The sequence below is a fragment of the Austrofundulus limnaeus genome, unplaced genomic scaffold (assembly GCF_001266775.1).
Source record: "Austrofundulus limnaeus strain Quisiro unplaced genomic scaffold, Austrofundulus_limnaeus-1.0 Scaffold26, whole genome shotgun sequence".
NCBI classification, from domain to species: domain Eukaryota; kingdom Metazoa; phylum Chordata; class Actinopteri; order Cyprinodontiformes; family Rivulidae; genus Austrofundulus; species Austrofundulus limnaeus.
Genome location: NW_013952428.1, coordinates 2,087,528 through 2,114,214, shown reverse-complemented (window position 1 = coordinate 2,114,214; position 26,687 = coordinate 2,087,528). Strand labels below are relative to the sequence as shown.

At 37.9% G+C, this 26,687-nt stretch overlaps 2 protein-coding genes across 2 annotated transcripts in view; one reads left to right on the top strand and one right to left on the bottom strand.

Moving 5' to 3' along the window:
* Positions 1-17,574, top strand: part of shmt2 (serine hydroxymethyltransferase 2 (mitochondrial)) — a gene marked incomplete at its 5' end in the record, with an annotated part of 22,769 nt that extends 5,195 nt beyond the window's left edge. Inside the window, 11 exon segments of the mRNA XM_014004775.1 lie at positions 2,943-3,134; positions 5,950-6,029; positions 7,002-7,202; positions 7,377-7,458; positions 9,752-9,874; positions 11,101-11,240; positions 12,684-12,846; positions 12,948-13,047; positions 14,442-14,597; positions 15,825-15,932; positions 16,076-17,574. Of these exon segments, the coding sequence (XP_013860229.1) occupies positions 2,943-3,134; positions 5,950-6,029; positions 7,002-7,202; positions 7,377-7,458; positions 9,752-9,874; positions 11,101-11,240; positions 12,684-12,846; positions 12,948-13,047; positions 14,442-14,597; positions 15,825-15,932; positions 16,076-16,203 (1,473 nt within the window).
* A 7,596-nt stretch (positions 17,575-25,170) lies between these two features.
* LOC106515056 (NADH dehydrogenase [ubiquinone] 1 alpha subcomplex subunit 4-like 2) overlaps positions 25,171-26,687 on the bottom strand; it is a 4,054-nt gene continuing 2,537 nt past the window's right edge. Inside the window, exons 3-4 of the mRNA XM_014004667.1 lie at positions 26,396-26,459; positions 25,171-25,567 (exon numbers count right to left, since the gene is read on the bottom strand). Of these exons, the coding sequence (XP_013860121.1) occupies positions 25,511-25,567; positions 26,396-26,459 (121 nt within the window). The 3' untranslated portion in view covers positions 25,171-25,510. The remainder of the gene's footprint in view (positions 25,568-26,395; positions 26,460-26,687) is intronic.

Here is a 26,687-nt window from a genome sequence, read left to right as displayed (position 1 = left end):
CCGGAGGACCCGGCCTGTCTTTTTGGACACAGCCATTAGCTTCGTGCTCCGATAGCTGAATCTGAGTGGAAAAGACTGACACCCTCTGCCTTCTAAGCTGAGGTAAGGTTACAAACAGTTACTTATTTGTCAGAATGTCTGTATTTTAAGACAAATTAAGTGTCTTGTGTGCTCTTTTTTCCAACTGTAGTCAGGTTTCACGTTACGTATAGCGCATGCGTTTATCACCTCGAGCGAGCTCGGCACTCCCCCCGTGACATAAAACTCTGTCCGTTGCTCTCAATAGCTACGTTTACATGGACAAAAGTATTAGGATTAAACAACCGTTCGGAATAAAAATTCGTCATGTAAACAGCCCGTTCCGATTATTCTGATCCGATTGAGCTCAATCCGAATGAATTTTTAATCCGAATGAGAAGGGTGGGTTATGCCGATTGATAATCGGAATGACGTTCATGTAAACACTTAATCGGATCATCTTATTCTGATTGTAGAAAACTGACCTGTGCGTATGTCTGCTGACTTTCATTCACCCGGTGGGACAGCTGCGCTGCACCGTGCAGAACTTTTCCTCCTCACTCTCTTAAACAAACAGCAGACATTGCTTCACAAAAAATAAAAATAAAAAGCACGTATTGCTTCATCTGCAGCTCAACCGAGGAGTAACGGCGTCTCTACCGTTATTAAAAGCTGACATGGGTCCGTCCTGAACGCACAGAGGAGCGTTGTTTACGTTTGTAACACGGAAGTAGAGCTGAAAGTTTACAACACTGCGCATGTCCGGACTTTTATTCTGAATAAAACTCCGGTGCATGTAAACACTTTTCATGATCGGATTGTGTCCATGTGTAAACAGTACATTCGGATTATTTAATCTGAATACATTTCAATCCGATTAAAACATTTTGTGCATGTAAACATAGCTAATGTCCGGCTGATGATCGCATCAAAGTCCATATACTTTATCCTGCTGTGTTCGCTTCAAAAATGGTTTAACTCATTTAGCTTCTCAATTTCTTAACTGGTTTTCTTCGGGACCTGCCCTGCTGTTCGACCCACAGTTATACAAATCACGTTCTGGATGCAGGTCAGCTGATCCCAGAAACTCTGTGCAGCAGCTTCATATCATGTTTACTGAACTTTATGACAACATAAACGCTATTGTTAAGTGTTGGGTGACGATATTGTAAATTAATATTAAAAACGAAAAGCTGCAAAATATATATTTTCAAACAATTTATTGGCAAATTTAGTCTAATAATTGAAAACTTGGATGAAATATGAAACAAATAAAATAAAACACATACAAAGCAGAACACAGCTAAATGTATCAAAAGTATGTCTATGTAATATTAGAATTTTCTGAGACAATGAATTTTGTTTTTTTGTTTTTTTTTCCCTGTAAGAGGTTTTTATTTAACAGAGATTTTGGACCAAAAATATCGCAATATATCGCCTTGTTTACATTATTGAAATATATCGGGATATATCGTATCGTGACMCCTCTGTCATGATATGTATCGTATCRCCAAATTCTTGCCGATACACAGCCCTAGTCAAGATTAAATGACCCATTTGTTTTTTTTGTTTTTTTTTTGTGAGAACCACAGTTTCAGATGCAGTTCAAATTGTCTTTCTCTGCCCTAATATTTTCCAAAACTTTGAAAGGGGATTCTTACCTTTCCAAAATCTCTACGAGCGGTGACAGAAAGCCAGGGTAGAGACGTTTAGAAACTGTTAATCAGTGAGCCATCTGTACCCTGGTGTGTCATCACTGGCCCCTCTGCTAGACCAACAAACACAGGAAGAGGCATTGAGTTTAGAATGAGCCAAAAAAAAAAACATTTGTAACAACAACAATAAGTAAATTTTTGTTTCTTTTGTTAGGTTTTATTTTTAAATAGGCTACTTACTAAAAAATATAATTCCCTACAAATTTTTATGAAAACCTGGAATGAGCATAATAGCTTTTTAATATGGATGTCTTTATCTAGTCCCAAGCATTGTGTTAATTGCTTTTTAATAGTGCTATTAAAGGGAGGCTGTCCCTCACACCCCGGCACACCTGTACAGATGATAACTATAGGTTAGATGTGGGGCGATCGATCTAAGCACAGAGTCATCATCATATGTTGATTAAATGTCACCAAGGACCCGGTTTGTTCCAAATGCAATCAACCTGTCGAGGATTTTATTTAACCTCTAAGCTTTCTTTAACAGAGGATTTTTTTTTCACTTTTGATTCAGAATTCATATATCTTTTATCCATGACTAAAAGCTTTGAATCAAGAGTATAATCAGAAAAAAATAGAAGCACAGTTCAGTAAAGAACTTTAAAAAAATAAAAATAAGAGCTTGTTTAAATTTTAGTCTCTTCAGTCTGGTGTGATCCAGCGTTGCAGTGGAAGCAGCAGAACTTGCCAGCCCCAGTCCAGATTAGATAAGCAGGAAGTGCTGAATCTGTTCTCTTTCTGCCTCCTTTCTGGTACACTAAGGCTGGAAAAGTCAGCCCCTCGGTTTGCAGAAGTGATGATGGAGGCATAATTGAATAACCATGCTGATTATTGATATCGTGCAAACACACAAGCTTTTAATTGTGCCAGGCTACATATTGGGGTGAAAGAAAGGGGGGGGAAAGGGAGAGGAAAGGACTTCAAAAGAGTTCTTATCAAACAAATCACTTTGAAAATGTGAACTTATCAAGCATGCATGCATTATAGAGACATTATGTTCCGTGCAACTCGCTCTGAGCCCAACAACTTTCATCAAAAATGTTAATTTATGTGTCCCAGTGTTTCAGCAGCTTGTGTCAGTTTTCCTAATCCATTCATTGCAACAGTGCAGCTTCAGATAACAGATTTTAAGTGGAAATGCTTAAATTCTAACCCTTCTAGTTTCATTATCCTTCTTCTCATACACCCCAATATTCCTGCTCCCCCCAGCCACTGTGCCAGCGAGCCCCTGTTCATCTCGGCATACGTCTGCAGCAGTCCCACGCAGCCACCCATGCAGCAGATGAAGACCGCCCCTGGACTGGTCAGGAGAGCCTGGCTGAGGATGACCCTGAAATGTGGGCTCTGCTGCGGAAGGAGAAAGACCGACAGTGTCGTGGTTTGGAGCTAATCGCATCTGAGGTACTTACATTTGACAACTAATCAGTTCTTATTCCCTGTTTTAGTTTAAAAGCAATGAATATCTTGTGGTAGAGACTGATTCAAAGAACAAGTAACAGATAAAGTAAAGTACCATGATTAAATCTTCCATAGCAAAATTATATTATTACCACACTCGGATGTTTTTCAGTTCTGTTTTATGGATCAAACAATAATTGCTGATATGACATAAACTTTTTACATACAGTAAAACCTCAGAGTATTAGGAGTATTGCAAATTTATGAGTTTATTCAGATTACTGAAGTACAGGAAGAAAACAAAACTATAATTTTCACATCTGACAAATAAGATTCCTTATTAATAATCAAACTTATGGTTCATTAACCCAAACCCTCCCTAATTTCTGTCCCTGTTACTTTACTGGCCAAACCACCAAGTTTATACCTCTTTCCTGTTAAAAGTTTTTCTTTGTTCTTTGGCAAACTTTTGTTTTCTCATCTAAAAGTATTACTACATCAGCCTTAAATAAGCAAAAAGTTTCAAAATATCACTGTGTACAATATAATTTACTGCAGAAGTAATGTCTGTCATCTCCACTTCTCTTTTACAAAACATATAACTGTATATTTTCAGTGACAGTGGAAAGGTGCCCATTTTCTGAAGGCAGTTATGTTTATTTTTTTATTAGACTTGTACCAAACAAAAGTTCCAGCAACGTATTTTTGTCTAATGCAGAATAAATATTTATGACTGAGTTTCCTTTTGTTCGAACTTTGACGATATGACTTCTTATTTTTGTGCAACTCTAACTTTGTTTTTCAAAAACAATTTTTTTGTTGATCAAAGATATTTTAATAATTTCAAAAAATAAAATCTTCCACTATGTCTGACAATGTCATTACAACAATTTAGTTTATTATTTTAATGTATATTTAACTAATGTAAAATGTTCAAGACAGTAGTTTAATTGCATATGAACATCTTTAAAGATGGATGACTACATTTGTTTCTGTTTTTATTTGTCTCCAGAGGTTTAAGTCCTTCACTGGATTCCTGTGCAATCTAACAAACTTCTTCTTTTCTAAAATTTTGCTTCACTAAAAACAACTAAATAAATCAGGTAATCTCAGAAAATCACATTTTAACCTCTTGAACAGCTTGATATAATTAGCACATGTTTTCCATTGACGTAAACTTCTCAACACAAAGTGTGACGTTTCAGGTATTCTGATTGCAGTTTGAATTTTTGTTTATTTGTTTTTATTTTAATTTTTTTATATCAGTCATTTTAGTGGAAATTTCATCTCGCCATGATTAGTTTGGCTTGTGTTTAAAGAAACAGTGTAAGCACTTACTCGCGCTGTAAGAGTTGGCAGCACTTGTATTTTGGCAGCGCAGGTAGCTGAAAGTACTTCATCTCTGATTAACGTTCTGGCAAAACAGCTGTACTGCCGTTTGTCTGACTGAAGCCTTTGTGTTAAAGATTTTTAAAGGCTAACTAAATAAAAAGTCCTCTTTTAGTTATTACACGGAATACAGTATGGTGCATTAAGCACAACAAATAAAAAGGGCATTGCATCGAAAATTCATTGAGTGCAAAGAAGTCGTGACTCATTAATTTCCAAATTCTCTGTGAATTGTATTTTATTGCACTAATTATCCTGTTTCTTCAATCCTACAAGGTTTATAGAATAGTATTTAGTATTAAACATAGTAATGATAAAACATTTATTGCAGAATCTGACTAGAACAGATAAATATCAACCTCACTAAACATTCATTTCATTTGTCACCCACTGACAAACTGTGCAGTACAATTATTCAGAATTGGCTACTTTAGTCATAAAATCTGCAGGAAACTGGCCTCGCTTTAAGCAAGAATAACTTTGTACTCACAGCAATGTATTCGGGCAGCCTGTTTGTTTTCATTCCCGGGCAAGACTGCGTGAAATGGAGAATTTTACTATTCAGAAGGCCAGACAAGGCTTTATCTTTTATGTTTTTGGGGTTTTTTTTCTTCCCCTCTCCTCTTGTTTCTTCTTTGCCACAATAGTTGTTCAGTGGAGTATATCAGGCTCCTCTCCAAACAAAGCCTGACCACTCTAGTGTGAGATAAAGCTGATATCTTCATTCTGCTTCCCTCCTAACTCACTCTGCGAGGCCCATCACAGTACAGTCAGGCAGACACTGCTTGAATCAGAAGACATACATTTTTACACACATGCCCACCCAACACACACACACACACCTCAAAGCCCCGCGAATCAAATGCATTTCCTTTGCTAATATATGCACAGTTATCTCCATGACAGACGGATGCAACAGAAAGCTGTTACTGGAGCTGTTATCTTCCTTGATCTCCTCTTTGCTCCTTGGTGAGGCATTAGCATAAGCACTCATACAGGATACAGCCCAACCAGCCAGTCAAAAAATAAATGAATAAAAAGAGTTAAGGATGCGTTTGACCGTGAATGTTAGGTCACATTCTTGGCCCTGTTTTCGACCCGTGCCTATTTTCAGCAAAACGTGCTAACGTTTGTTTTTCCCTGAAAGAGAGAAGTTATAGTAAAAGGGCCTGAAAAATTGTATCTCAACATGTTCAGAGACATTTATTACATTATCTTGTATCCTCCAGCAGCTTGGCGATAAGCACTGTGAAGTGTAGAGTGTTAGTCTATGGATGTCCAGAGGTTCAATACTGTAATGATTGCCTCTTGCCAGAGGGGGATTTCTCACTATCACTTAACAGACTTTAATTTGCCATCCTTGTCCCTTCTATCCTCTCGTTTCATTGATCTAAGTGTGCGTGTGCTTGATTGTGTGTTCTCGCCACAGAATTTCTGCAGTCGAGCAGCTCTGGAAGCTCAGGGTTCCTGTCTGAACAACAAATATTCAGAGGGCTACCCAGGGAAAAGGTAACCGTTTATTCAGCCACACCTCACCTTATTAACACTGCTGATATTCTGTGCTTGAGGACATTTGCTGCAGACCTGTAAAAAAATAACGACGCACACAGACACATACCAATTTATACTTTTTTTCTTTAGACAGCCTGTGACACACACCTCAACCATGTAATAAATAATCCACAGCCGCTGTCTTGCTAAAGTGATAACTGAATGTTTTTTGTTTGTTTTCTGCTGTGTCTTTTGGATAATTCACATTTCTCAGCAGCAAACTGAAAGCTGGCATGCTTTGAATGTTAATGTTAATGTTTGATGCCTTTTTGAATCCTAGAATACAAGCTTCTCATAAATCTCCCTCCCACTGTATGTGTTTTTAATTTTTATCCCCCCACCCAGCTTCCTACTCATCTGCTGCTTTACGCTTTAATGTAATGAAACAAAAGGATCATTTCTTTGATTTAAAGGTTTGTGTTGTGGCTGTGTTGTTTCTTTTATCTGTAATTTCGTTGAAATGTTTTCAAGCATTTTTCACCTGACATGCCCTGAATCTGTTGTAGCTCTGTGGGATCAGCATTGGTTGATTTACCTTTTTTTTAACCATTTGCTCTGTTTGTGACAAATGCCAATGGGTGTAGAAGCTTTTACATGAAGTGGTTTTAATCTTCTATGTAATAATTTATTAAACGACTATGTGAAAGGATTTCCTTTGTACTGAATAATCTAAAAAATTGTCCTTCCATCTGGCGTTAAAGATGAGTAAAATTAAACTAAAAGACCAAATAATTTCACCTTAACCTTGTGAGCTCAGTCATAAATCTTGATAAATGATAAATAATGTTGAGTTAGTTGAAGGATGTCTTAATGCTGGATTCTGAAGCTCCCAAAAATAGCAGAAGTTTTGTAATTTGTTTGCTTAAATTGCATCAAATGAAAATTAATTTTAGCATATTTGTAAATTGTCTTTCTCAACCATAACTGCAGGTACTACGGTGGAGCAGAGGTGGTTGACCAAATCGAGCTTCTGTGTCAGAAACGAGCTCTGGAGGCCTTCGACCTGAACCCAGAAATGTGGGGTGCCAACGTCCAGCCGTATTCTGGTTCTCCCGCTAACTTTGCTGCCTACACCGCCGTGCTCAAGCCCCATGAACGTCTCATGGGCTTAGACCTGCCTGATGGAGGACAGTCAGTACTCACTGCTTCTTCTATTATCTTTTTTTTTTTCTTTATTAACACTAGTGACCTAAAGAATCCATTTATATTTCTGCACAAGTTAGTAAGCTAAAATTATTATTTCTTCAATTATAAAAGCTATTTTTCAGAATAAAGCTGTGTATATTTTCTTTTTTGTCCCTCCAGTCTGACACATGGTTACATGTCTGATGTGAAGAGGATCTCTGCAACCTCAATCTATTTTGAGTCTATGCCCTACAAGTTAAATGTAAGTAGACGTATCCAGTAAAAAAAATAATCTGTATCCAGTACAAATACTACACACCAGCATACTGTTTATACACAGAAATATTCATTAAGGATATTATCAAACCAGAGTTAGCCTCGGCTGACCTGAGGGTATGTCTGGCTCCTTGTTAGGGAGCCTTTAGAAAATTGTGTTTTAACCCCTGGGGTGACAGTTGCAGCCACAACTTTTTTTTTTTTTTTGGTTTGTTTTTTTCAATAATTGGATTGATTTCATACATTATAAATTATATGTGAAGACTAATGACTTTCTGCTTCTTTAAATCTAACTTTTTTAATATAAATTATTTTGGTATTTAAGGAAATATGTTCTACATTTATTTTTAAAGGGGCTTTGTGTTATACAAAATAGACTTTTTTGAGCTTTATATCTTGTTATAATGTCAGTCTCACATCAAACACGTACCCAGAGTGGTGCTTTGCCTCATTCATGTATATTTGAGAAATCCTTGAATCTCCTGCAGAAACAGTTGCTCATACAAAGCACCGCCTATTCCCCCAAAGCTGCTTCCTGTAGCAAAACTACTTCCTCCTCACAGTTCCAGCAGACTAGCAGAACAGATCTTAAAACTGGTGGAAGTTCATGATTTCATTGCAAAACGTAGCTTCATAATAATCTATATTTATAGTTTCGACACACATAGTATCTTAACATTGACAAATATGTACGTATGAGAGGTTGACTGGGAGATATATCACCAGGCTGAAACATCTTGTAAGAGCCTCTCTACTCGCTCCAGTTCTTCAGAAAACATACTTTCCGGGTCCAACATGGAATCCTTCAAGTAAAGTTCAGTTTCCTGAGTTAGTTTCCAAAACCGATATTATATAATGCTTCGTTTTATACAACAGAATCCAACGCTGCTACAAAAGGTTGTAAACAGCATGAAGCTGTGATGTGATGATGTGCTGAAGTGGGAGTGTCTGAAGCGGTAGGAGGTTCTTAAAGAGACAGAGGTTAATTTGAAGGTGTTCAGATTTAGTTTATGATTCAAAGTCAGATTTATTTTTGATAACTGAAGTTAGCAGTTACTTGATTTGTGGTGTAGAGCTGAACTATGTTCCTAAAAAATACAAAATACACTCCTTTTCAATAGATTTTTTTTTCTTTGCCTACACTTTGAGGATACAAGTCAGTGTGGCTTCATTCCTAACACAAAAAATATAAACCCGACAGACAACAGTTCCTTACTAAAAGAGAGTGTTTAAGTTGATGTATAACTGCTCTTCACTGTATAATACTAAATAAAACATTCTTTGGGTTGTTTAGTTGCACTGAAATCTTTCAAATATATGCGTGTACATACCACATACAATTGCTATAATTCAGTCTGTGATATATCTAATGTATTTTATTCTGAGGGTTTATGGTTCTGTGATAGTGTTGGTAGCAGTTGATGGATGGCAGAGAGGGTCTGCATGTCCAGACCTGCTGATGTATGGGCAGGCAAGACCCCTCTGTGGGAAAGATAATGGGAAATCGACAGGCTGGCCAGCATCACTGGCTCTGTCTTCACAATGAGCAGGTTGATGGAGTGAGGGGGCATCCATAGAAGTGCTCTGGAGATGGGAGATTATCAGCTTGTCTAAATAAAACTTCCTCTCCTCTCTCTTCCCTCCTTTTTTCATGTTTCTGACACTCTATTCTCTGTTGTATCTGTCTCCTGTTTTGTTTTCCTGCTAAATCCAACAAACTTTTATTGTCACTACTTGAATGTTTGGAGGAAAATTAGACTGTAGAACGAGGAACTGGACACACTGGTCATTTTATGTGAATCTGAACTCCATCCTCTTGATTTATGTATTAACTAACACGTTTTTTAAAAATATCCCAGATCATTGAAAGAAGCAGGGAGAGTCTTAAAACCAGCTTCATCTGTTCAGCCTCATGGCACCAGTTTAGCAGATTCCTAAAAGCCTGAATTAGGATAAGTAGGGGTGCATTACTGCAATTGCTCCATCTTCCTGCACGATATGATAGGTGTAAATGTCTCCCTTAGATAGATCCCTTCCCCTTTTAAAGTAGCCAAAGTACTTCAATTGCAGCAGCTTCAAATGGAAAAATCTCTTCTCCGTGTCGATATGCTCACTCTTAATCTCCAAATATCTGACTTTTTTTATCTTCTCATGTTTCCTTTTACCCTGACCCTTACTCTCCTACGTATATTCTCATATTCCTCCTCCACATCCTCTTCATTCGTTCTTCTTTCATTACCTTTTCTCTCTCCTCTCACTTTTTACTTTTTTTTTTGCAGCCTGCAACGGGACTCATAGACTACGAGCAGATGGAGATGACAGCCAAGCTGTTCCGGCCCAAGCTCATCATTGCTGGCACCAGCGCCTATGCTCGCCTCATTGACTATGCCCGCATCAAGAAGGTGAATTGAAATCCCTTTATTCAAACAACCTCACCCTGTTTTCACCCTGTCCTTGCTTTCTTGCTACCTCTTTCCTCACTTCTCTCTGTGTAAGTGAGGTTAGACCAGCTTTTGTCCCCCAATGTTAAACTAATTCAGCCCTTTCACTGAAATGTCAAACACACCTCCCTCCTTTTAAACGTGCGTCTGACCTGGCCAGAGTTTGTCGCAGGGATATTTCTACCTTGCATTTAAAGTATTTTCTTAAATCCAAATCATTCACTTTTTAAATGTTTTATAGCATTTCCAAATACAAATGGTTTTGGTCTCAATAAACCATTTTTGTGGAGGAAGTTTTGTTGCCTGGTAAACTCTCTCAGCACACAGTAGCAACTTCTAAATGCACACTTCACTGCCCACTTTCATGGCGCACAAGAGGACCCTTTATCTGTTTTGTTATACCAACCTGCTGATTCACTTCATTCACTCCATGACTGCTTCCCTTTGTAGCAGAGCTCCACTTTAGATAGTACCATCAGATGGAGTGTCCCACCATTACAGAGCTGTGTTTTTATTAACCACCATAACCACTCTGTAGCTGGGCATTTTACTGGTATACTACCTCGATTTCATCTGAGTTTTTTACTCTGCTGGCCTCCGACCATTTTAAAACACGCTCTTGTGTTCTTTACTCACTTTACCTTCCTTTTTTTCTCCTAATACACTTACATTGATCCAGTTTAGCGAAAAGAAAGAATTTTGCCCTGATAATGCATTTTAATTGCAACAGTCAAAAGATTTACTGTTCTGATCAGTTGCCAGTGAGTCATTTACATTTTAGCAAGCTATTTATTGTTTCTGCCTTTTTCAGTAAATGCTGGCAAGTGAAAGCATGGATTTATTGAATGTTGCCATAATATTTCAGGCCTCTTAAGACTGCAGATGAGAGTGTAATTACACATCATGAAATATCTTCCCTCTGAGAAAATAGGTACCGCCAGCAGATGAAGAGTAAGTTATCAAATCTTAATCATGCAGAGAAGATGCAAACGTAGAAAAGCTAGGAGCTTATCTTTTATCTTAAATTTCAACATAGGAAGCCAAATAAAATTGTTTACATGAGTCATAAAGGCTTGTAGCACCATGTGGTGTAGTTTGATGGCACTGAAGCAGTTTCTGGCAGCACTTTCACCTTGGTCTCATTCAATTTCCTGTGATTTCTTCTTTTTTTGTGCTTTTTGTATCAGCTGTGCACAGAAATAAATGCGTACTTGCTGGCTGACATGGCACATATTAGTGGTTTGGTGGCAGCCAAAGCAATCCCTTCCCCCTTTGAACATGCTGACCTGGTCACTACCACCACACACAAGTCCCTCAGAGGAGCAAGGTAAGGACGGTCATTGAGCCAAAGAGGTAAAAGACGGGAACGAATTAAATAATCAAGAATAACACCGCATTTTCTTTTACATTTGTGATGACCCTCTCCAGTCCACTAGGTGTCTCTGTTGTTTTTCTTTTCTTTCAGGGAGTCGGCGGAAGTACGCTCAGGCTGGAGGTTAAAAGGCGGGTTTCCTGCCAGTTACGGCTGCGGGGTTTTGGCCTCCAGGTTGTACCTGGTGGGAACAGGCAGCAGTGTTGTGCTCATGGGCTGTAGCAGACCATAGCAGACCATTTTTGTCATAGTCTTGACTCGGGCTGTAACAAATGGGGACAAATGCGAGAGGTCCCGGGTTCAAACCCCGGACGAGCCCCCATTTGTCACAGCCAGACTCAAGACTATGACAAAAACAGGAGATAGACGACCGGATTTGATGAAGAAAAAAAATTTATTCTAACAAAAATAAAGAAAAGGGTTGTCTCCCACAGCCCATGAGCACAACACTGCTGCAAGGTCCAACCTGGAGGCCAAAATCCAGCAGCCGTAACTGGCAGGAAACCCGCCCTTTAGCCCCCAGCCTGAGGCCCTGTCCCAATACCCACACTCCCACCCTCATTCCGCCTTTGTGCACTTCAAATGCGCATTGATGTTGAAGGGTTTGAGTGCGTAGTGTGTCCCACATTCTCCACATCCGCCCTTTGCCCCGCCCATTTTGGGTACTATTTCCACCCTTCCGCGAAGTCTGCATTTTTACGGACTTCGGTGAAGTACATTACCCACAATTCATTGCTGCCAAAACAGCAACTTTTTTTTAAAATAAACCTTTATGGAACATTCAAACATGGTACAAAAATAACAATGCTGCCAGGGTGAATGAAATACTATAAATGAAAAAAAGAGTTAAACAATATGTATAAATATATGTAATAATTGTGATAATAATAATAAAATAAACATTAAATAAAATAATTACACCACAAAAAAGAACCAATCACGACAAAGTTAAATCAGGAATTCCAAAAAGTTAGCAAGACATTGTAATTTTTTTGCCTTCCTATTAGTAGAGAAGTGAATGCATTGCATATATTATGTAAACTCAATCATGAAGGAGATAAAATTTGTTTCTTTCTTTAAACATTTGCTTTTATTTATATATGAAATTTGGCCTAACAGCGACCGGTAGCTACTGATGCTTGATGACGTAATCCTTACTGTCCCAATTCTCAATTGTTTTGCACGCTTGTAACCTGCGCACTCGAACACTTATGTGCACTTCAACTGTATCCACACTTCACAGAGGTGCGTAGGGTGCGCACTGAGCATTGGGACTGGGCCTGAGCGTACTTCCGCCGACTCCCTGAAAGAAAAGAAAAACAACAGAGACACCTAGTGGACTGGGAGGGTCATCACAGTTATGAAATTGCTTTGTCGTACTGGTTCTGTTCTCGCTAGGGCTGGCCTCATCTTTTATCGTAAAGGTGTTCGCTCAGTGGACAAGAAAGGAAAGGAAATCATGTACGACCTGGAAGACAAAGTCAACTTTTCAGTGTTCCCCTCCCTCCAAGGTGGACCTCACAACCATGCCATTGCTGGTGTAGCTGTGGCTTTAAAGCAGGTCTGTCCAGCACAAATACCCACCTTCAGTGTGATGAAATAAAAGAAAAAAACTTGATTTGTAATACTAGAATACTAATATTTGTGCTTTGGTGTGTCCAGGCACAAGCTCCCATGTTCAGAGATTATATTGCCCAGGTACTCAAGAACTCCAAGGCCATGGCTTCAGCTCTTCTCAGTAAAGGCTACACACTGGTATCAGGTAATCTATCATGTTTTTTGTTTGTTTTTTGTTGTTTTTCTACTCCTACAGAAGACATTGATCTATTGTATGGCAAAGAAACTCATGTAAAACCACCTGCCACAAAATGCAAATTTCTCAGTGGGGTTGGGGGGGAACAAAGGTTGCATTTAAATTCATGATGTGCAAATGGGCCAATGCTTGTACAGCTGCCTTGTCAGTCAAGAAAATAAAATCTGATGAAAGTGGTTGTTTTGTGATTGTGAGCAAATACTTGACTCTTGTTTAGCATTTAATACGCTGGCCTCAGCTGCTTTTTGATGTATAGCCCTAAATTGATACCTTTTTTTAAAAAAAATCGACTTGTTTGTGCTTACACTGCAGTTTGTACATACTCACGTTTTAAATACTGATTTACTAAAGAAAAAAAGATTAACCTTTGGCACACTGATTTAAAAAATAGTATTTATTCAAAGCTTGTCAAAGTAAATACAGATTTGAAGTGTTAAAACATCCTTCTTAGGCTGACAACATTTAGGTGGCTTATAGAAATGTTTTTGTAGCTAAAGTCCAGCAATAGTCACCTGTTTTGTGTCTCAGTACATGAAGACCACAACTTAAGTCAAATACCTGAGATATAAAATGAAGGTGGATCTGTTTTCTTTTTCTTCTTTTTTTGCACTCTGTAAATAAAACATTAAGTGTGTAAAACTTTGGATTTTATTGTAAGTATTGGTCTTTTTTTATCAATAGTTTTTAAAAAGTTGTCATGGATCTTGAAAAATGATAATCACCTCAGATCACCAACCTACAAGTATTATCTGATTGGGTGAGGAATACTTAAGCGTTTTCATGACATGTTTTGATACCTGTGATTAGTTATTCTTTTATAAATTTCCGATTCTGTCCTCCCCGCTGCAGCCACAACCCACACGTATGAGGTTGATGTATGCTTTTATGATTTATTTGGAGGAAGTAAACCCTGGAAAGATTAGCGGCGACTTCAGTATTGGAAGCTGCTTGGAATCCAAATATATAAACTGCTCATTTATCATCTTCTGGAGATAAGTCTTTCTGCAGACGGCATGACAATGACAGAACATGTGGGATTGTAGCATCTGTCACAACAAGTGTGGCTGAAGCCTAACTTTAATCAAAACTTGTGCAGCATCTTGTAGTAGGTGTGACTTGTGGCGTGCCAGTACTATCAAGTGGGAGCGTTTGGTATCTGACGGCTGGGGATGGATACTATTGACCCTCGCCCTGATCCACATCCTCTTATCTTTTACTCATTAGTGGTAAAATAAAGGGAAAAAATATACAAATTCATCTCTAATTGAAAAGTTATCATGTATAAGTATGAAAAACGTACCCATGGCACAGCATTGGTTAGATTATTTAAATGTGCATTCCAGGTGGGACCGACAACCACCTGGTTCTGGTGGACCTGCGGCCTAAAGGCATCGATGGGGCTCGAGCTGAGAGGGTGCTTGAGCTCGTGTCCATCACCGCCAACAAGAACACGTGTCCTGGGGACAAGAGTGCCCTGACCCCTGGTGGCCTCAGGCTGGGTAAGGAACTCTTTTATATGTTAAACTAGACTCCTAATGATTTTCATACATAAGAGCATGATCACTTTTCATAATATGACTTCTTTAAGGAAAGCTCTTTAGTTGTAGTACACTGCTCTGTAGTTATTTATCCTTTTAACCTCTTGAGCCCCATGCCCCCGGTATCCGGGGCGAAAAGCTTTTTCCGTTTATTTCTTTTAACTTGTTTTTACTTAAGATCTGTCAGTTGAACCTGGACATGTTTGGTATCAAAAGAAAGCTAATAATCCTGGCTAAACTATCCTTACATCCACCAAACGCAGTTCAAATGTCAAGCAGTTGGATCAGAAAGTAAACAAATTGTACAAAATGGGATTGTTGCAAATCTGTAAATACATTCAAGCAAATCTGTAAAGGAAACATTTTTGACTTTTTTCTAAAGCAAGTCAAAGTAGATTCCTAAATATGTTATAAAGTGTATTTAAAGTTTTTTTTACTTAATTTTGAGTGAATATGATCCAACTGTAGTCAAAAACAATTTCTCATTATTTTATATAGTAAATATGGTGACAAATAATTGTTTGGATAACTTTTCAAAAGAACAAACATTCAATAACAAGTCTTTTAAGGCAGGTAAGAAAAAATAAATAATTTTTGGAAGTAAAAACTTAATATTTGTTAACATTTATAAATGGTGCCATCGTGGTCTGTCCTGTGCAGAATGACAAAATGCAAAATTATTTCTTCACTAAAACCTCTGTAACTTTGTTCCAGTTAATTTTAGCAGCATGAATCTTTGCACAGTTAATGTCCACATGTGGATTTATGGTTTCCAAGAGCTTTTAGCTGTATTCATTATGGTTTTAAATGGGTTATATTCTGTCTAATGCAAAAATTATTCAGGTGAGAGTGAAAAAAGAATTTAAAAATTATGTTCCATCCTCAATATCTCTAGAACCACAGCAGCCGTTTTAATACTTCACTTCTGATGAAATCTCCCAAGTGTTTGCTTTATTTTGATACCAAGATTATTTAAGCAGAATATGTAAATGCTGAGACACGCTCAATTACATTTCAGCATGTATTAGAGAAAAAACTTCAACAGAACCCCTTGGGTTAAACAACTCGAGTTTCCATCAACCATCAGATTTTGTGTAGTTTTGACACATTGTTGTGTATATTTACAGTTGTAAAGGCTGCTCTGTCCATAAAAGTAAAAGAGAATAAATAACACTTTTTTTTCTTTAGGTGCTCCAGCTTTGACTTCCAGACAGTTCAAGGAAGATGATTTTGTCAAAGTTGTTGAGTTCATGGATGAAGGTTTCAAAATAGCTTTAGACGTCAAAAAGAAGACAGGTAGGATCACAGTGTTGTCTTCTAGGTAAAAGCAGAGTGCAGTTCATTATTTCCATGTGAATATTACTGAATTATATCAAATTGCTCATGGGTGATAAAACAAAGGAGGAGGAGTTATTGTTCTTTGATGTTTGTGACTTCAGGAAAGCTCCAGGACTTTAAGAACTTCCTTCTCGAGGACCCAGAGACGGTGGCTCGTATCGCCGATCTGCGGCACCGGGTTGAGGCTTTTGCCAGGCCGTTCCCCATGCCTGGGTTCCCCGACCATTAGGCCAGCCAGCATGGAGTCACAGCTCTGTGACAGCCAGGTGGCAGACAGCTGGCTGGGCAGACGTGTGCACAGTGAAAATGGAAAAATGTCATGGTAGTGAAATGTGGATGGTGCCTGAGAATTGGAACGACTCAAGTTCACTTTTCCAGTCAGATCTAGGTAACCACTTTTTTTATATAACTTCTTTGCTGTCAATCACAAGTCTATTCTTGTAAAATCATGTATTTCAGTTTGAGGTAAATAAACAAATAAAAAAGGAGTGATGACAGATTTTGCACAGCAGAAGAACCCTGTTATCTGTGTTGTGTGAAGATTATTCTCAGCTGTCTTCACACTACTCATTTAAGGCAAGCGTGAAGAAAAAGAAAACGTCAAATCAAAGAAAGACCAACATTTTATCTCAGTTTCTTGACTTTTCTAAGTGAAAAATATTAGCTTTAGGACACATGCAGAGTCTTAATTTTTCTAAAGATTCCTAACCAGCTTCACTCCTCATTGTGTTCACAGTAAGATTTGTAGATGACAGTTGGATCCGAGGTGGTTTTGTCCAAATGTGAACTTGCATTTTTTTTATTTTTAGAGATTGAGGGACCAGTTTAAAATATAATCAGTTTATTAAACAGGTAAGATTAAACAGAATGTGGACTAAATATAATTTATTTACTTCAATACACTACAGGTCATGCTCAAATGAAATGTTTGGATTTTATTTGAAGTATTATTATTAGACGCCATCATGTTTAGTCAAATTTTGTAACATAACACCATTTCAGCATGTTGTAGATGTCATATTGTATTTGCTTTTTATTTTTCTAAGACAATGTTATGAATGGAAAAACATAAATGTTACCTTCTGATAATTCTTGCTTTCCGTTCATTTTGTTTACAATAAGAATATAATTTTTAAAACATTTTAAAAAACTGTATTAATTTCCAGAATTTCAAATCATCTTACAAGAGCATGTTTATTTGTTCAAAAGCTATTTACTGCAGTATGTCTAATATGACTTTTTAAGGTATTCTTTAATTATTAAAACATTAAAACACAAACATTTTAATGTTCGTGTTTTAGTTTAGCTGGTTGACAGTTTGACTCCTCATCACTGCATCAGTGAAGGAGGAAGATTTGTTTGTAAAATAGTCTGAGCAGCACAATTAAGAAATAAAATTAAGTAAGGGGGTTTGCAAAGTAAATCTAAACTAGTTCATTTACATTTTCGACATTCAGTTTTATTAAAATGTACCTGTCAGTATTTTTGCTATGATGTTCATTCATGTACTGTTGTACACTGCAACAATTTCAAACTGTTTTACAGAAGATTTAATTAATTTTATTAACATAGTCCTAATAAAATTTAATCATGCAATAAATGGTTTGTTGTGTTGTTATTGTCAGTGTATCACAGCCTGTTGACTGAAATAAAACTGATGTTGGAGGCTCGTTTCTTAAGCCTTACTCTCTACCAACAAATTTCTCTTTTATTAAAGATATTTGATCACAATCCAGCAAATCAGGTAAAAATAATAATAAAACCCTCTATTACCCTGCACCAAAATCAAAGTTTACTGAAAAATAACTTCATTTTCTTGGCTTGAAACTTGTTCAGCAGTCATGAGAAGAATGCACTAAACCCAGTGATGAAAAGGGAAACCATTAAACTACATTTAAAGTATCACCTTTGGGGCCAGGTAAAATGTTAACGGGGGCCAGATTTGACTAGTGGGCCTTAGTTTTGACAAGTGTGTCTGGACTAAAAAGCTGTGAGTTTGCTTTGGTTTAAATAAATGTATTTTCAGCGTTACAGCTGGAATATTTGTATTTTTCGGTTCCTACGCTTGTTTTGTCACTGATTTTGATATTGAAATGTAATTTGGCTTTTTTTTTTTTTTTTTTTTTGTCATGCAATGAAAACAAAAGTGTATAGTTTCAACTTTATTACGTTTAAATTATTGCATTAACATTTACTAACTAATATTAAATAACCTCTGGTGTTACCTGTAGGAAAATAAAACAGAATAAGTGATAATTGGGTCAACAAGCTTCACCTGGATCTGCTGAGGAGGTGATTCCATCATTTGAATCAGGTGTGTTGGAGAACTAACAGGAAATTATCTCTGAATTACCCTAAAATTGAATCACTGAGCTTTCTTTTTATTTTATTTTATTTTTTATTTTTGCACCTTCCAGTAATTCAGAATTCACCAACTAATAATCAACCTGATGCTGGGGATTTCTTCTGTACATGTAAGTTCTGACTTCCTGCTTCCTGAGAACTTTATATGTTTCTGAGCTGCTGGAAGATTTTTTTGGTGTGATGAGAAAAACATGTTGCTCACAGTGGTTGCTGTTGTTTCTGTTCACTCAGGTTATTACACCTGTTTAAATAATAGCTTTATGAAAGCTTTTAATTTATTTTGGAATATTTGGACAGTTCTGTCTTTTTGTGAAACAGTCTGAGCGTTAACAACCCCTCTTTGCATTAAAAAAAAAAAGGTCTGACAAACCCCACCATCATCCCACAAGGAAAAAAAATTGAACAAATTTGACCCCTCTAATCCTTACTACTTTGCATTTTTGTGGGAGTCCAGTCGAATTATGCGAGCAATGTGTAAGCATTTATTTTTCACCCCCTGCAGTACTACTGTACCCCTCCACTTTGTGAAATTGTGCATAACATTTACCAGGTTTGACTAAAATCGCTGTTTTTTTTTCTTATGATGAGCTTAGTTTAAAACGGCATGAAAAACGTTTCTTCCTTTTTAACTATTGATGGAAAAGCTTTTGTCACGTATTTATAATCACATAAAGAGACATTTTTATGATTTTGCAACACTGTTTGACCAAATTTAATTAGATTTTTCTCATAATTATCTGAGTGTTTTCCAGACTTAAGTTGTTCTTTGACTTGTTCGAACCTCCTGTTTGTTACTGGGTTCATGTTTTAGTTGCTGACCAAACTGACGCTGAGATTTGGATCAAAGTCCTCTGTGCTTAGTTTTGTTTGCAGTTTGTGATAGATCCACTGTAATCCTGATCTATTTCATTACATCATTCATCTGTGTTGCTTTAACGGCAGAGGGGATTATTAAATAGTCTTTTGGAAAAGAAATAGGTTCCCGAGCAAGAAAAGAAAAATTGCAATGAAAAAGTACTCCTCACTTGTAATTGTCATAATTGTACACGGTACAGCCAATCTGCTGTGTTTCCCTGTAATGTTTGCCATTCATCAAAACCTTTAAAACTCTCAGCTCGGCCCTCTGCCATAACAGGAAAAACACACACATTTACACACAGAGTTTCAAATGAAAAGATGATCAAATTAAATTCCCTTGCTAGCTGATCTGACAATAAATCATGGCTGTTTAATGAGGAGGGGGATAAATGACACTGTCAGCAATTAATTAGAAATGTGTCTTCAGCCTGTCATGTCTGTGTGAGATTAGGTTTGTGTCGAAACGGTACACACAAGTGTATCTCTTGTCACTTCATTACCTGTCATAATTAAACCTGGCAGTACTTGATATGACCATGTTAAAAAAAAGGAGGGGGGGGGGGTCTAAATATAAACTGGATGAGCCGTCTGTTCAGATGTAACTACGTTCCAACACTTATTTATACATTCAAGCCACACTAATGCATTGCAATTATCCAATAATGAAAGACAAGTACTCCTAAAGGCATCACTTCAGTGCATCTAGATGTTCAATAATCCTCACACAAAACACCGACTGTTACTTTAACTAATCTCTTTTAATAAGATGCCTAAATTGATCAATATTAGACACTAATTAAAATTTTCCACCTCTGAGATCTGATGATTTGAGATCCCCACACAGGAATTAGAATTTGTAAAAAAAAAAAATTGATGCAGTGGATATGAGTTTGTGAGCACTGATTTATTTTTGAAACTTGGAGTTCATCATTTTAGCCATCACTCTCTTGGTGTTTTTAACACTGAGCAAACACTGCATCTGACAAAGAGCTGTGAAAAGTTGGACCTCCCACTGGGTTGCAGCTTGTCACTCAAAACTTGGCTGATATGAGAATTTTTCCCAGATGTATAAATAAATTTCTTTTTTTTTCCTTTTTTTTCGAAACCACACAAGTCACCCCCCTGCCTGCCAGTAGACAGCGAGCACTCCTGTATTTATTTTTCAGGGGCAGAAGTCTCTCTGCATCCTGCATCTGCAACAACATTTTACACATTGAGTCAGAACAAAAGAGAAATGCTTTTAGGACTGGTGTAAATGTGAAACATGAAGCTGGGTAAAAAAAAAGGACATTTGTGGACAATCCTCAAGTCAAATAAGAGTTTCAACTCCAGGTGAAATATTTCCGTGTGTGTGTGTGTGTGTGTGTGTGTGTGTGTGTGTGTGTGTGTGTGCGTGCGTCCGTGTGTGTGTGTGGGTGTGTTTATCAGGGATTGATGTGTGACAGACTAAAGTTGTGACTGCTGCTCTTTAACAGTAGGAATGAGCATTCAAACCACTGCCAGTGATGTCATGTTTTTGCACAGCTGCATTGTTTCTGTCTAATCACTCATCCNGTGTGTGTGTGTGTGTGTGTGTGTGTGTGTGTGTGTGTGTGCGTGCGTCCGTGTGTGTGTGGGAATATGTTTTGTGCAAGTCTAAAACAGACCATTATTTCTAATTTACACGTTTTCCTCTTTGTACCTGGACCTGTGAATATTTTTCACACCTGAAACAGGAATCTAATAATAGAAATCATCTATTCTTTAATTATTTAATGTTTGTATTATTTTCACAACTGAAACAAACATCTCTTACTCCTGAAGCGATGAGAGATTCTAAGAACAAAACTGAAAATTCTGCAAAAATCTTTTTTTTTCTTTCATGAGCCGCAAACTATTTTCATTCTTTATATTGTAAGAGTGTTGGTGATATTTTGGGGATTCATGCTACCTGTATGTTTTTATATATTTTTTTTATGTTTTCTCAGGTAGCTGTATTAATATTGTTGTGAACTTTGCTTGAATATATTTTTTCTTAATATTTGCAGAATATTTGGTATCAATATGGCAAAATCTTTTTCAACATCTACATAAAAAACATGCAGACAAAAGGTTGTTTCTGTAGAAATCCTTAAAAGATAAAATTGTTCCTATGCTGAGATGTATTGTGACGTGAACAGAAGTTTTTGTGAAAACCAAAACTAAGATTTTTTTCAAATGTCAAACTTTAAATTATTTGTATTTTAATTAAAAAAGCGGAGTAATTGTCCAAACTTCTACTAACATGTTTCTTAAATGTAACACTGAAGCATTCTGACCAGATCTGCTGTTTGATTTTGATGCTCCAGCTTTAAAGTGATAAAAAAAAAGCTTCACTATCTGAACGATATCAATGGATCCGCCCAGGGCCTCCCAACAACAACTCTCCAACGCTTCGGCCTCCTGTTTTTGCAGCGTGTCCTATTTGCTTATATATTCGTCCACCCCCTCCCCCACCACCACCATTCATTACTTCCCTTCTTATCTCGCACATTAAAATTAATCCTCATCTAAAAATATCTACTCTTGTGGATGTTGTGGAGGAGATGGTCTTTCTTGGTCTTCTCTTTGCTTTTCACAAAAGTTCAAAATGCTGCCCCATCAACTCGTGAGGAGTAAAAATCAGAAAATACAGTTTGTTGTTGTTGTTGTTATTATTTAATCTTATTCACACATTGGAACTTGATTCTGAATGTCTGTTTGTTGTAGTGTTTCCAAAATGTGATGTACAGCTTTGGAGAGACATAACATTTTATCACATGCCACTAAAGGCAAAGTAGCAACAATGTGTGTGTGGGTGGGGGAGGGGGGGGTTTTGGTGACGTTTGGGGGCAATTTTAAGACAAAACGCCCACCTTTGGGGACAATTGGTGCATTTGGGGACAAAAGTCGAGTCTCCGTTTGGTTTAAATGCCATTGGTGGGTTGGGTTTAGGACCAAGGTGTGAACTGAGCTTAGGTTAGTTTTAGGGTCAGGTGTGAGGTTAATTTTAGGGCCAATGGTCAGGGTTAGGGATATAAAAATTCCAAAAAATGAATGGAAGTCAATGGAAAGTCCCCACAAGGATATAGAGACAGTAGGTGTGTGCTTTTATTTGCAGCCTGAGCAAAATATCTCATGAATCACCTGATGGATTTAAATAAAACTCAAAGAAGTTTTTTTTATAAAATCTAATTTATTTACAACAGTCAGTCAACCCAATTCAAGATGGCTGCCACAGCTAATTAACTTCGGCCAAAACAAAAAGAATATGGCTTTAATTCAGGTCGTTTTGCAGATGTTAAGCTGAGTCTGAGTTCTAACACGTCAAATCCTAATTATTATAAAAGGCAGTGGGTGATTATAGGATATTCCTATAATCACTGTATATATACAGTGCAATAGGAATGCAAGGTCTTTAACTTCATATTAGCAGAAGCAACATGATCACAATAAGCAACGATGCTCTTGTGTCTGGGGGGGGGGACACTCCCAAAGAATTGCAGCCCACCAACAGAACCCACTGGGCAGGTCAGCACACGGCTGGATGAAGCATATTGTGTTTAAATATGTCCACAGACACACTCTGAGGCATAAATGGGTCCATGCAGCAACTAGAACGCAGATTTTCTATTAGGCAGTGTGTTAGGAGACCTCAGGGCCTGACACTGGGATGGTTTGTGTGTCATTAAAGCAGGATTGTGATGCTGACTGAAGGTACACAAACATGCTTCATTCACTAATCCCTCTAACGGGGGGTAAGCCAGCAGGAGATGCATATTTGTAGATGATGCTTCTTCTTCTTTCTTTGTACAGGAGTTTAAAAAAAACTTATTTTTTAATAGACTGAATTATTCCAGGCTTGGAAATGGTCTCTCTGACCCACACACACATTCCCCTCATGGTTTTCTATTTTGGTCCTTTTTATCTGCAACTTCATATCTCAGCATGTGTTCATGTGTGACTTACTTATCCCAGCAGTGCTGGATTTGTGAAGTGATTAGCTCAATAAATGTTTTTTTCTTTCTTTCTTTCTTCTGTGAAAATTAAAAGCAAGGGTCTGTGTTTTGCAAACCAGACATCGGTTCAATAAAAAACCAACCAGTGACAGCTCAGTGTTATACTTTTTAGTTTTTAACTGCATGATTGGGATCATGGTTTAAAGATTGTTCGTAATTGGGAGGAAAATGATCCGTTGACCTCCATATAAAATAAAATATAACTGGATGTAGATATATCTCAATCTTCTGCCGTTTGCCTGTGGTCAAGTTGCGTATGCAGCAAGTCCAGGAGAGAAAACCAGACGTCTGTCTCCTGACCCCAAGGCCTTCCCAGAATCTCACTCTTTGGGTCACGATCCACGCCTCGTAACCTTAGGTGAGGGTTGGAACAAAAATCGAGAGCTTTGCCTTTCACCTCAACTTTTGCTTCATCACAACTGACCAAAACAACTTAGTGTGCATTCACACCAGTCCTGTTTAGTCCGTTTTAATCGAACTCTAGTTTGTTTGTCTAGAAAGTCTGGTTTGTTTGGGGAGGTGTGAACACGTAATCAAACTCTGATGCAGACTAAAAAGGCGAACTGAAAACGCAGGTCTTGGTTCAGTTAAAGTGAACTCTAACAGGTGTGAACGCCAAGCAGACCAGAAACCGCTCCAAAACCAGGAAGTGGACTAACGCAGGGAATTCTGGGTAATGGTAATAAAGTTACTCCAGTGCATCCTTCCATTATCTATACCCACTTTTTCCTTTCAGAGTCATGAGGGTCAGTGGTGTCCATATCCAGCAGTCACTGTGCGAGGGGCGGGGTACACCCTAGACCAGGGATAGTCAATCCTGGTCCTTGAGGGCCGCAGCCCTACATATTTGACTTTTTTCCCTTCTCTAACACACCCGATTCAGTCAGTGAATGACTTCTTCCAAGTTCTGCAGAAGCCTGAAAATCATCCATTCATTCAAATCAGGTGTGTTGGAGCAGAGAAACAAGTAAAATGTGCAGGGCTGTGGCCCTCGAGGACCAGGATTGACCATCCCTGCCCTAGACAGGTCGCAAGTATATCAAAGAATTAAAAAAAAAAATCTCCTAAACTCTTAAAGATGACATGTTTTTTTTTCCTCGAACTTCTGCAAATTGCTCTTTCACCTCGCTCTACAGTTACTCATAACGTGTAAATGCTGGATGTCTTTATAAGGTGGACATCACTGCTGTGAAGTTGGACGTGCTCCTACTCGATGAACGCCGCCTCATACAGAGCAGTCTCAGCCACCTTGTGTGAAACAAAAAAAAAAACTATTTTCTATGATTCTGCCTCATCTTCTTTCATGCTGAATCCATTGTTGAAGACTGTTTGACACATTTGCGAAAGCCTTGGGGTTCCCCCAGAGGAGCTGGGCCAACTGGCTTGGGAGAGGGAAGTCAGGGTTTCTCTGCTTAGGCTGTTTCCTCCGCGACACGAACCCGGATAAGCGGAAGAAAACAGACGGACAGGCCAAAACCAAAAAATAAATCCTACAACCATTAAAATCTGATCTGTTTGTTTACATTTTGTGGGGAAGAAAGTTGTGCTCTGTCTTCTACTGAGGTCTTTGTGTTGGTTACTTCAGTGGGTGAAGGATTCCTTTAGTTTTGGTCCCCAATCGAGCCAAGTCCACCAGACTGTCAGGTGTGAATACAACCTTAAACTCCTCCACTTGAACATAGATACACTTAATAAAACCGTTACATTTAATATAAAATGCTTTTAATTCTTAAAGACAGAGAACCACTCCTAAGCAGGCCGTTATTTTAGTCTAGTTTTGTTTTCCACATAGTAGATCACAATATTCACTGTTCAGAAAACAATTGTAACAGATTTGGGTAAAATCCCTTTAATGTGCACAAGGCCTTTAACTCAAACAGCTGCAGCTCCACACAGAGCCGTCACAAAGATCAGGCACTGAAGGGATTTACTCTCCTAAATGTCACATTAAAGTAACTCATTTGAGCTTTGAAAGTACATTAAGTGTGTGGTATATTTTATTAACTACGACAGTTGGGTTAATTATCAGAAACAGAAGATGTATAACAAAACTGTCAAACATTTTTATCCCAATTAAAAGGGTTTAATAAAGCAGAAACGTTATCCTACAAACAAATGATCATCCTCTAAAACTGTCCTCATGTGATATGTTTTAAAACGATGTCTTCACCATATTAATTTCTGTTGCACAAGGTGAGACAGGAAGTTCTGGATCAGTGAGGCGACAGCTGGAGAGGGGGTCTGGTTAAACTCGGTACCCCTGGAGTTGCCTGAAGGACCTTTTTTTGTTGTTGTTGTTTAGAAGTCGGGTCTGTCTTTCTTCAGGCTCTTGTAGTCGGTGTTGACGGCCACAAACTGTGGAGGGAAGGTGGAATACATTTAAATCTGCTTTGCTTAAATTAAATTTAACAGCGCTGTCTTCAAGAGGGCATGTAAAAAGTGAAGCAAGACTTAAAATGTTTCCTTTTTTCTTCTTCAGCCAACACACTCATCCAAACATAATTTACTATAATCCTACTCTTTTTTTAATGCCTTCACTTCTATGCAGCTAATGGAAACTATATTTATACTTTTGCAGTGATTTTACTTTCCTTGTGTATGTTTCCCGATCTGCCATTGAGAGCGTCACCCTTTCTTCATTCCTATCCCCCCCTCCTCATTATGATTATTGTTTGGACGTCAGTGGAATTTTGATGCGAGACCTTTGCCTCGCTATGGAGAATTAAACATGTCGAGTCCTGACCTTTTGTCTGCAGCAACTTCAATTCCACTGGCAAGTACCCGAGCCTTGAAAACCTCAGAAAAATCTTTTTTTTCCCTCTAAGATAATATATCATCCACGTGTCCTAGAAATCTTTCAAATGGTTGTTTTTTCAGCTCTTTTTATTCAGCATGTGGCGTTAACGTGTTCATGACTTTATCAAGATCTTTGGCCTTTGTTACACTGCGAAAAGCTTTTGGCTTGTTTTTGAAAAAACACTTGTGTGATTCTTTGTTTTGTAGAAGGCTTTCTGCCAGCACCGATTTGTTTAACTCCCCTCTTTTGGTGAGTTTTCAAGCTGATAATGACTGGGTGGGATTTTGAGAGAAACGATGCCATTCTTGTCTGGATTTAGTTTTCTGGCAAGCGTGTTTGGCGCGAGCAGGAAGGCAAGTCGTGCAGCGTGTGATGGGAGTTGTCACCTTGTATTGATAGGTTGGATCAAGCTTGTTCCAGGGCTCAGGGTTGTTCTTTTTGTCCCAGAGGCTGAAAAATGTGAGAGGATGTTGGACAGTGTGAAAAGAACAAAAAATAACATGTTTAAAATAAAACAAAGCAAAGAGCAGGGTATGGGGTCCCGTTTGCAAAATTAAACAATCAAAAATTACCACCAATATTTTTGTTTTATTTAGCCTTTTATAAGAAAAAAAGAAAAGATTTATTTTTCAACGTCAGTTTTTCACCATATGATTCATACATTTATAAATGTCATAG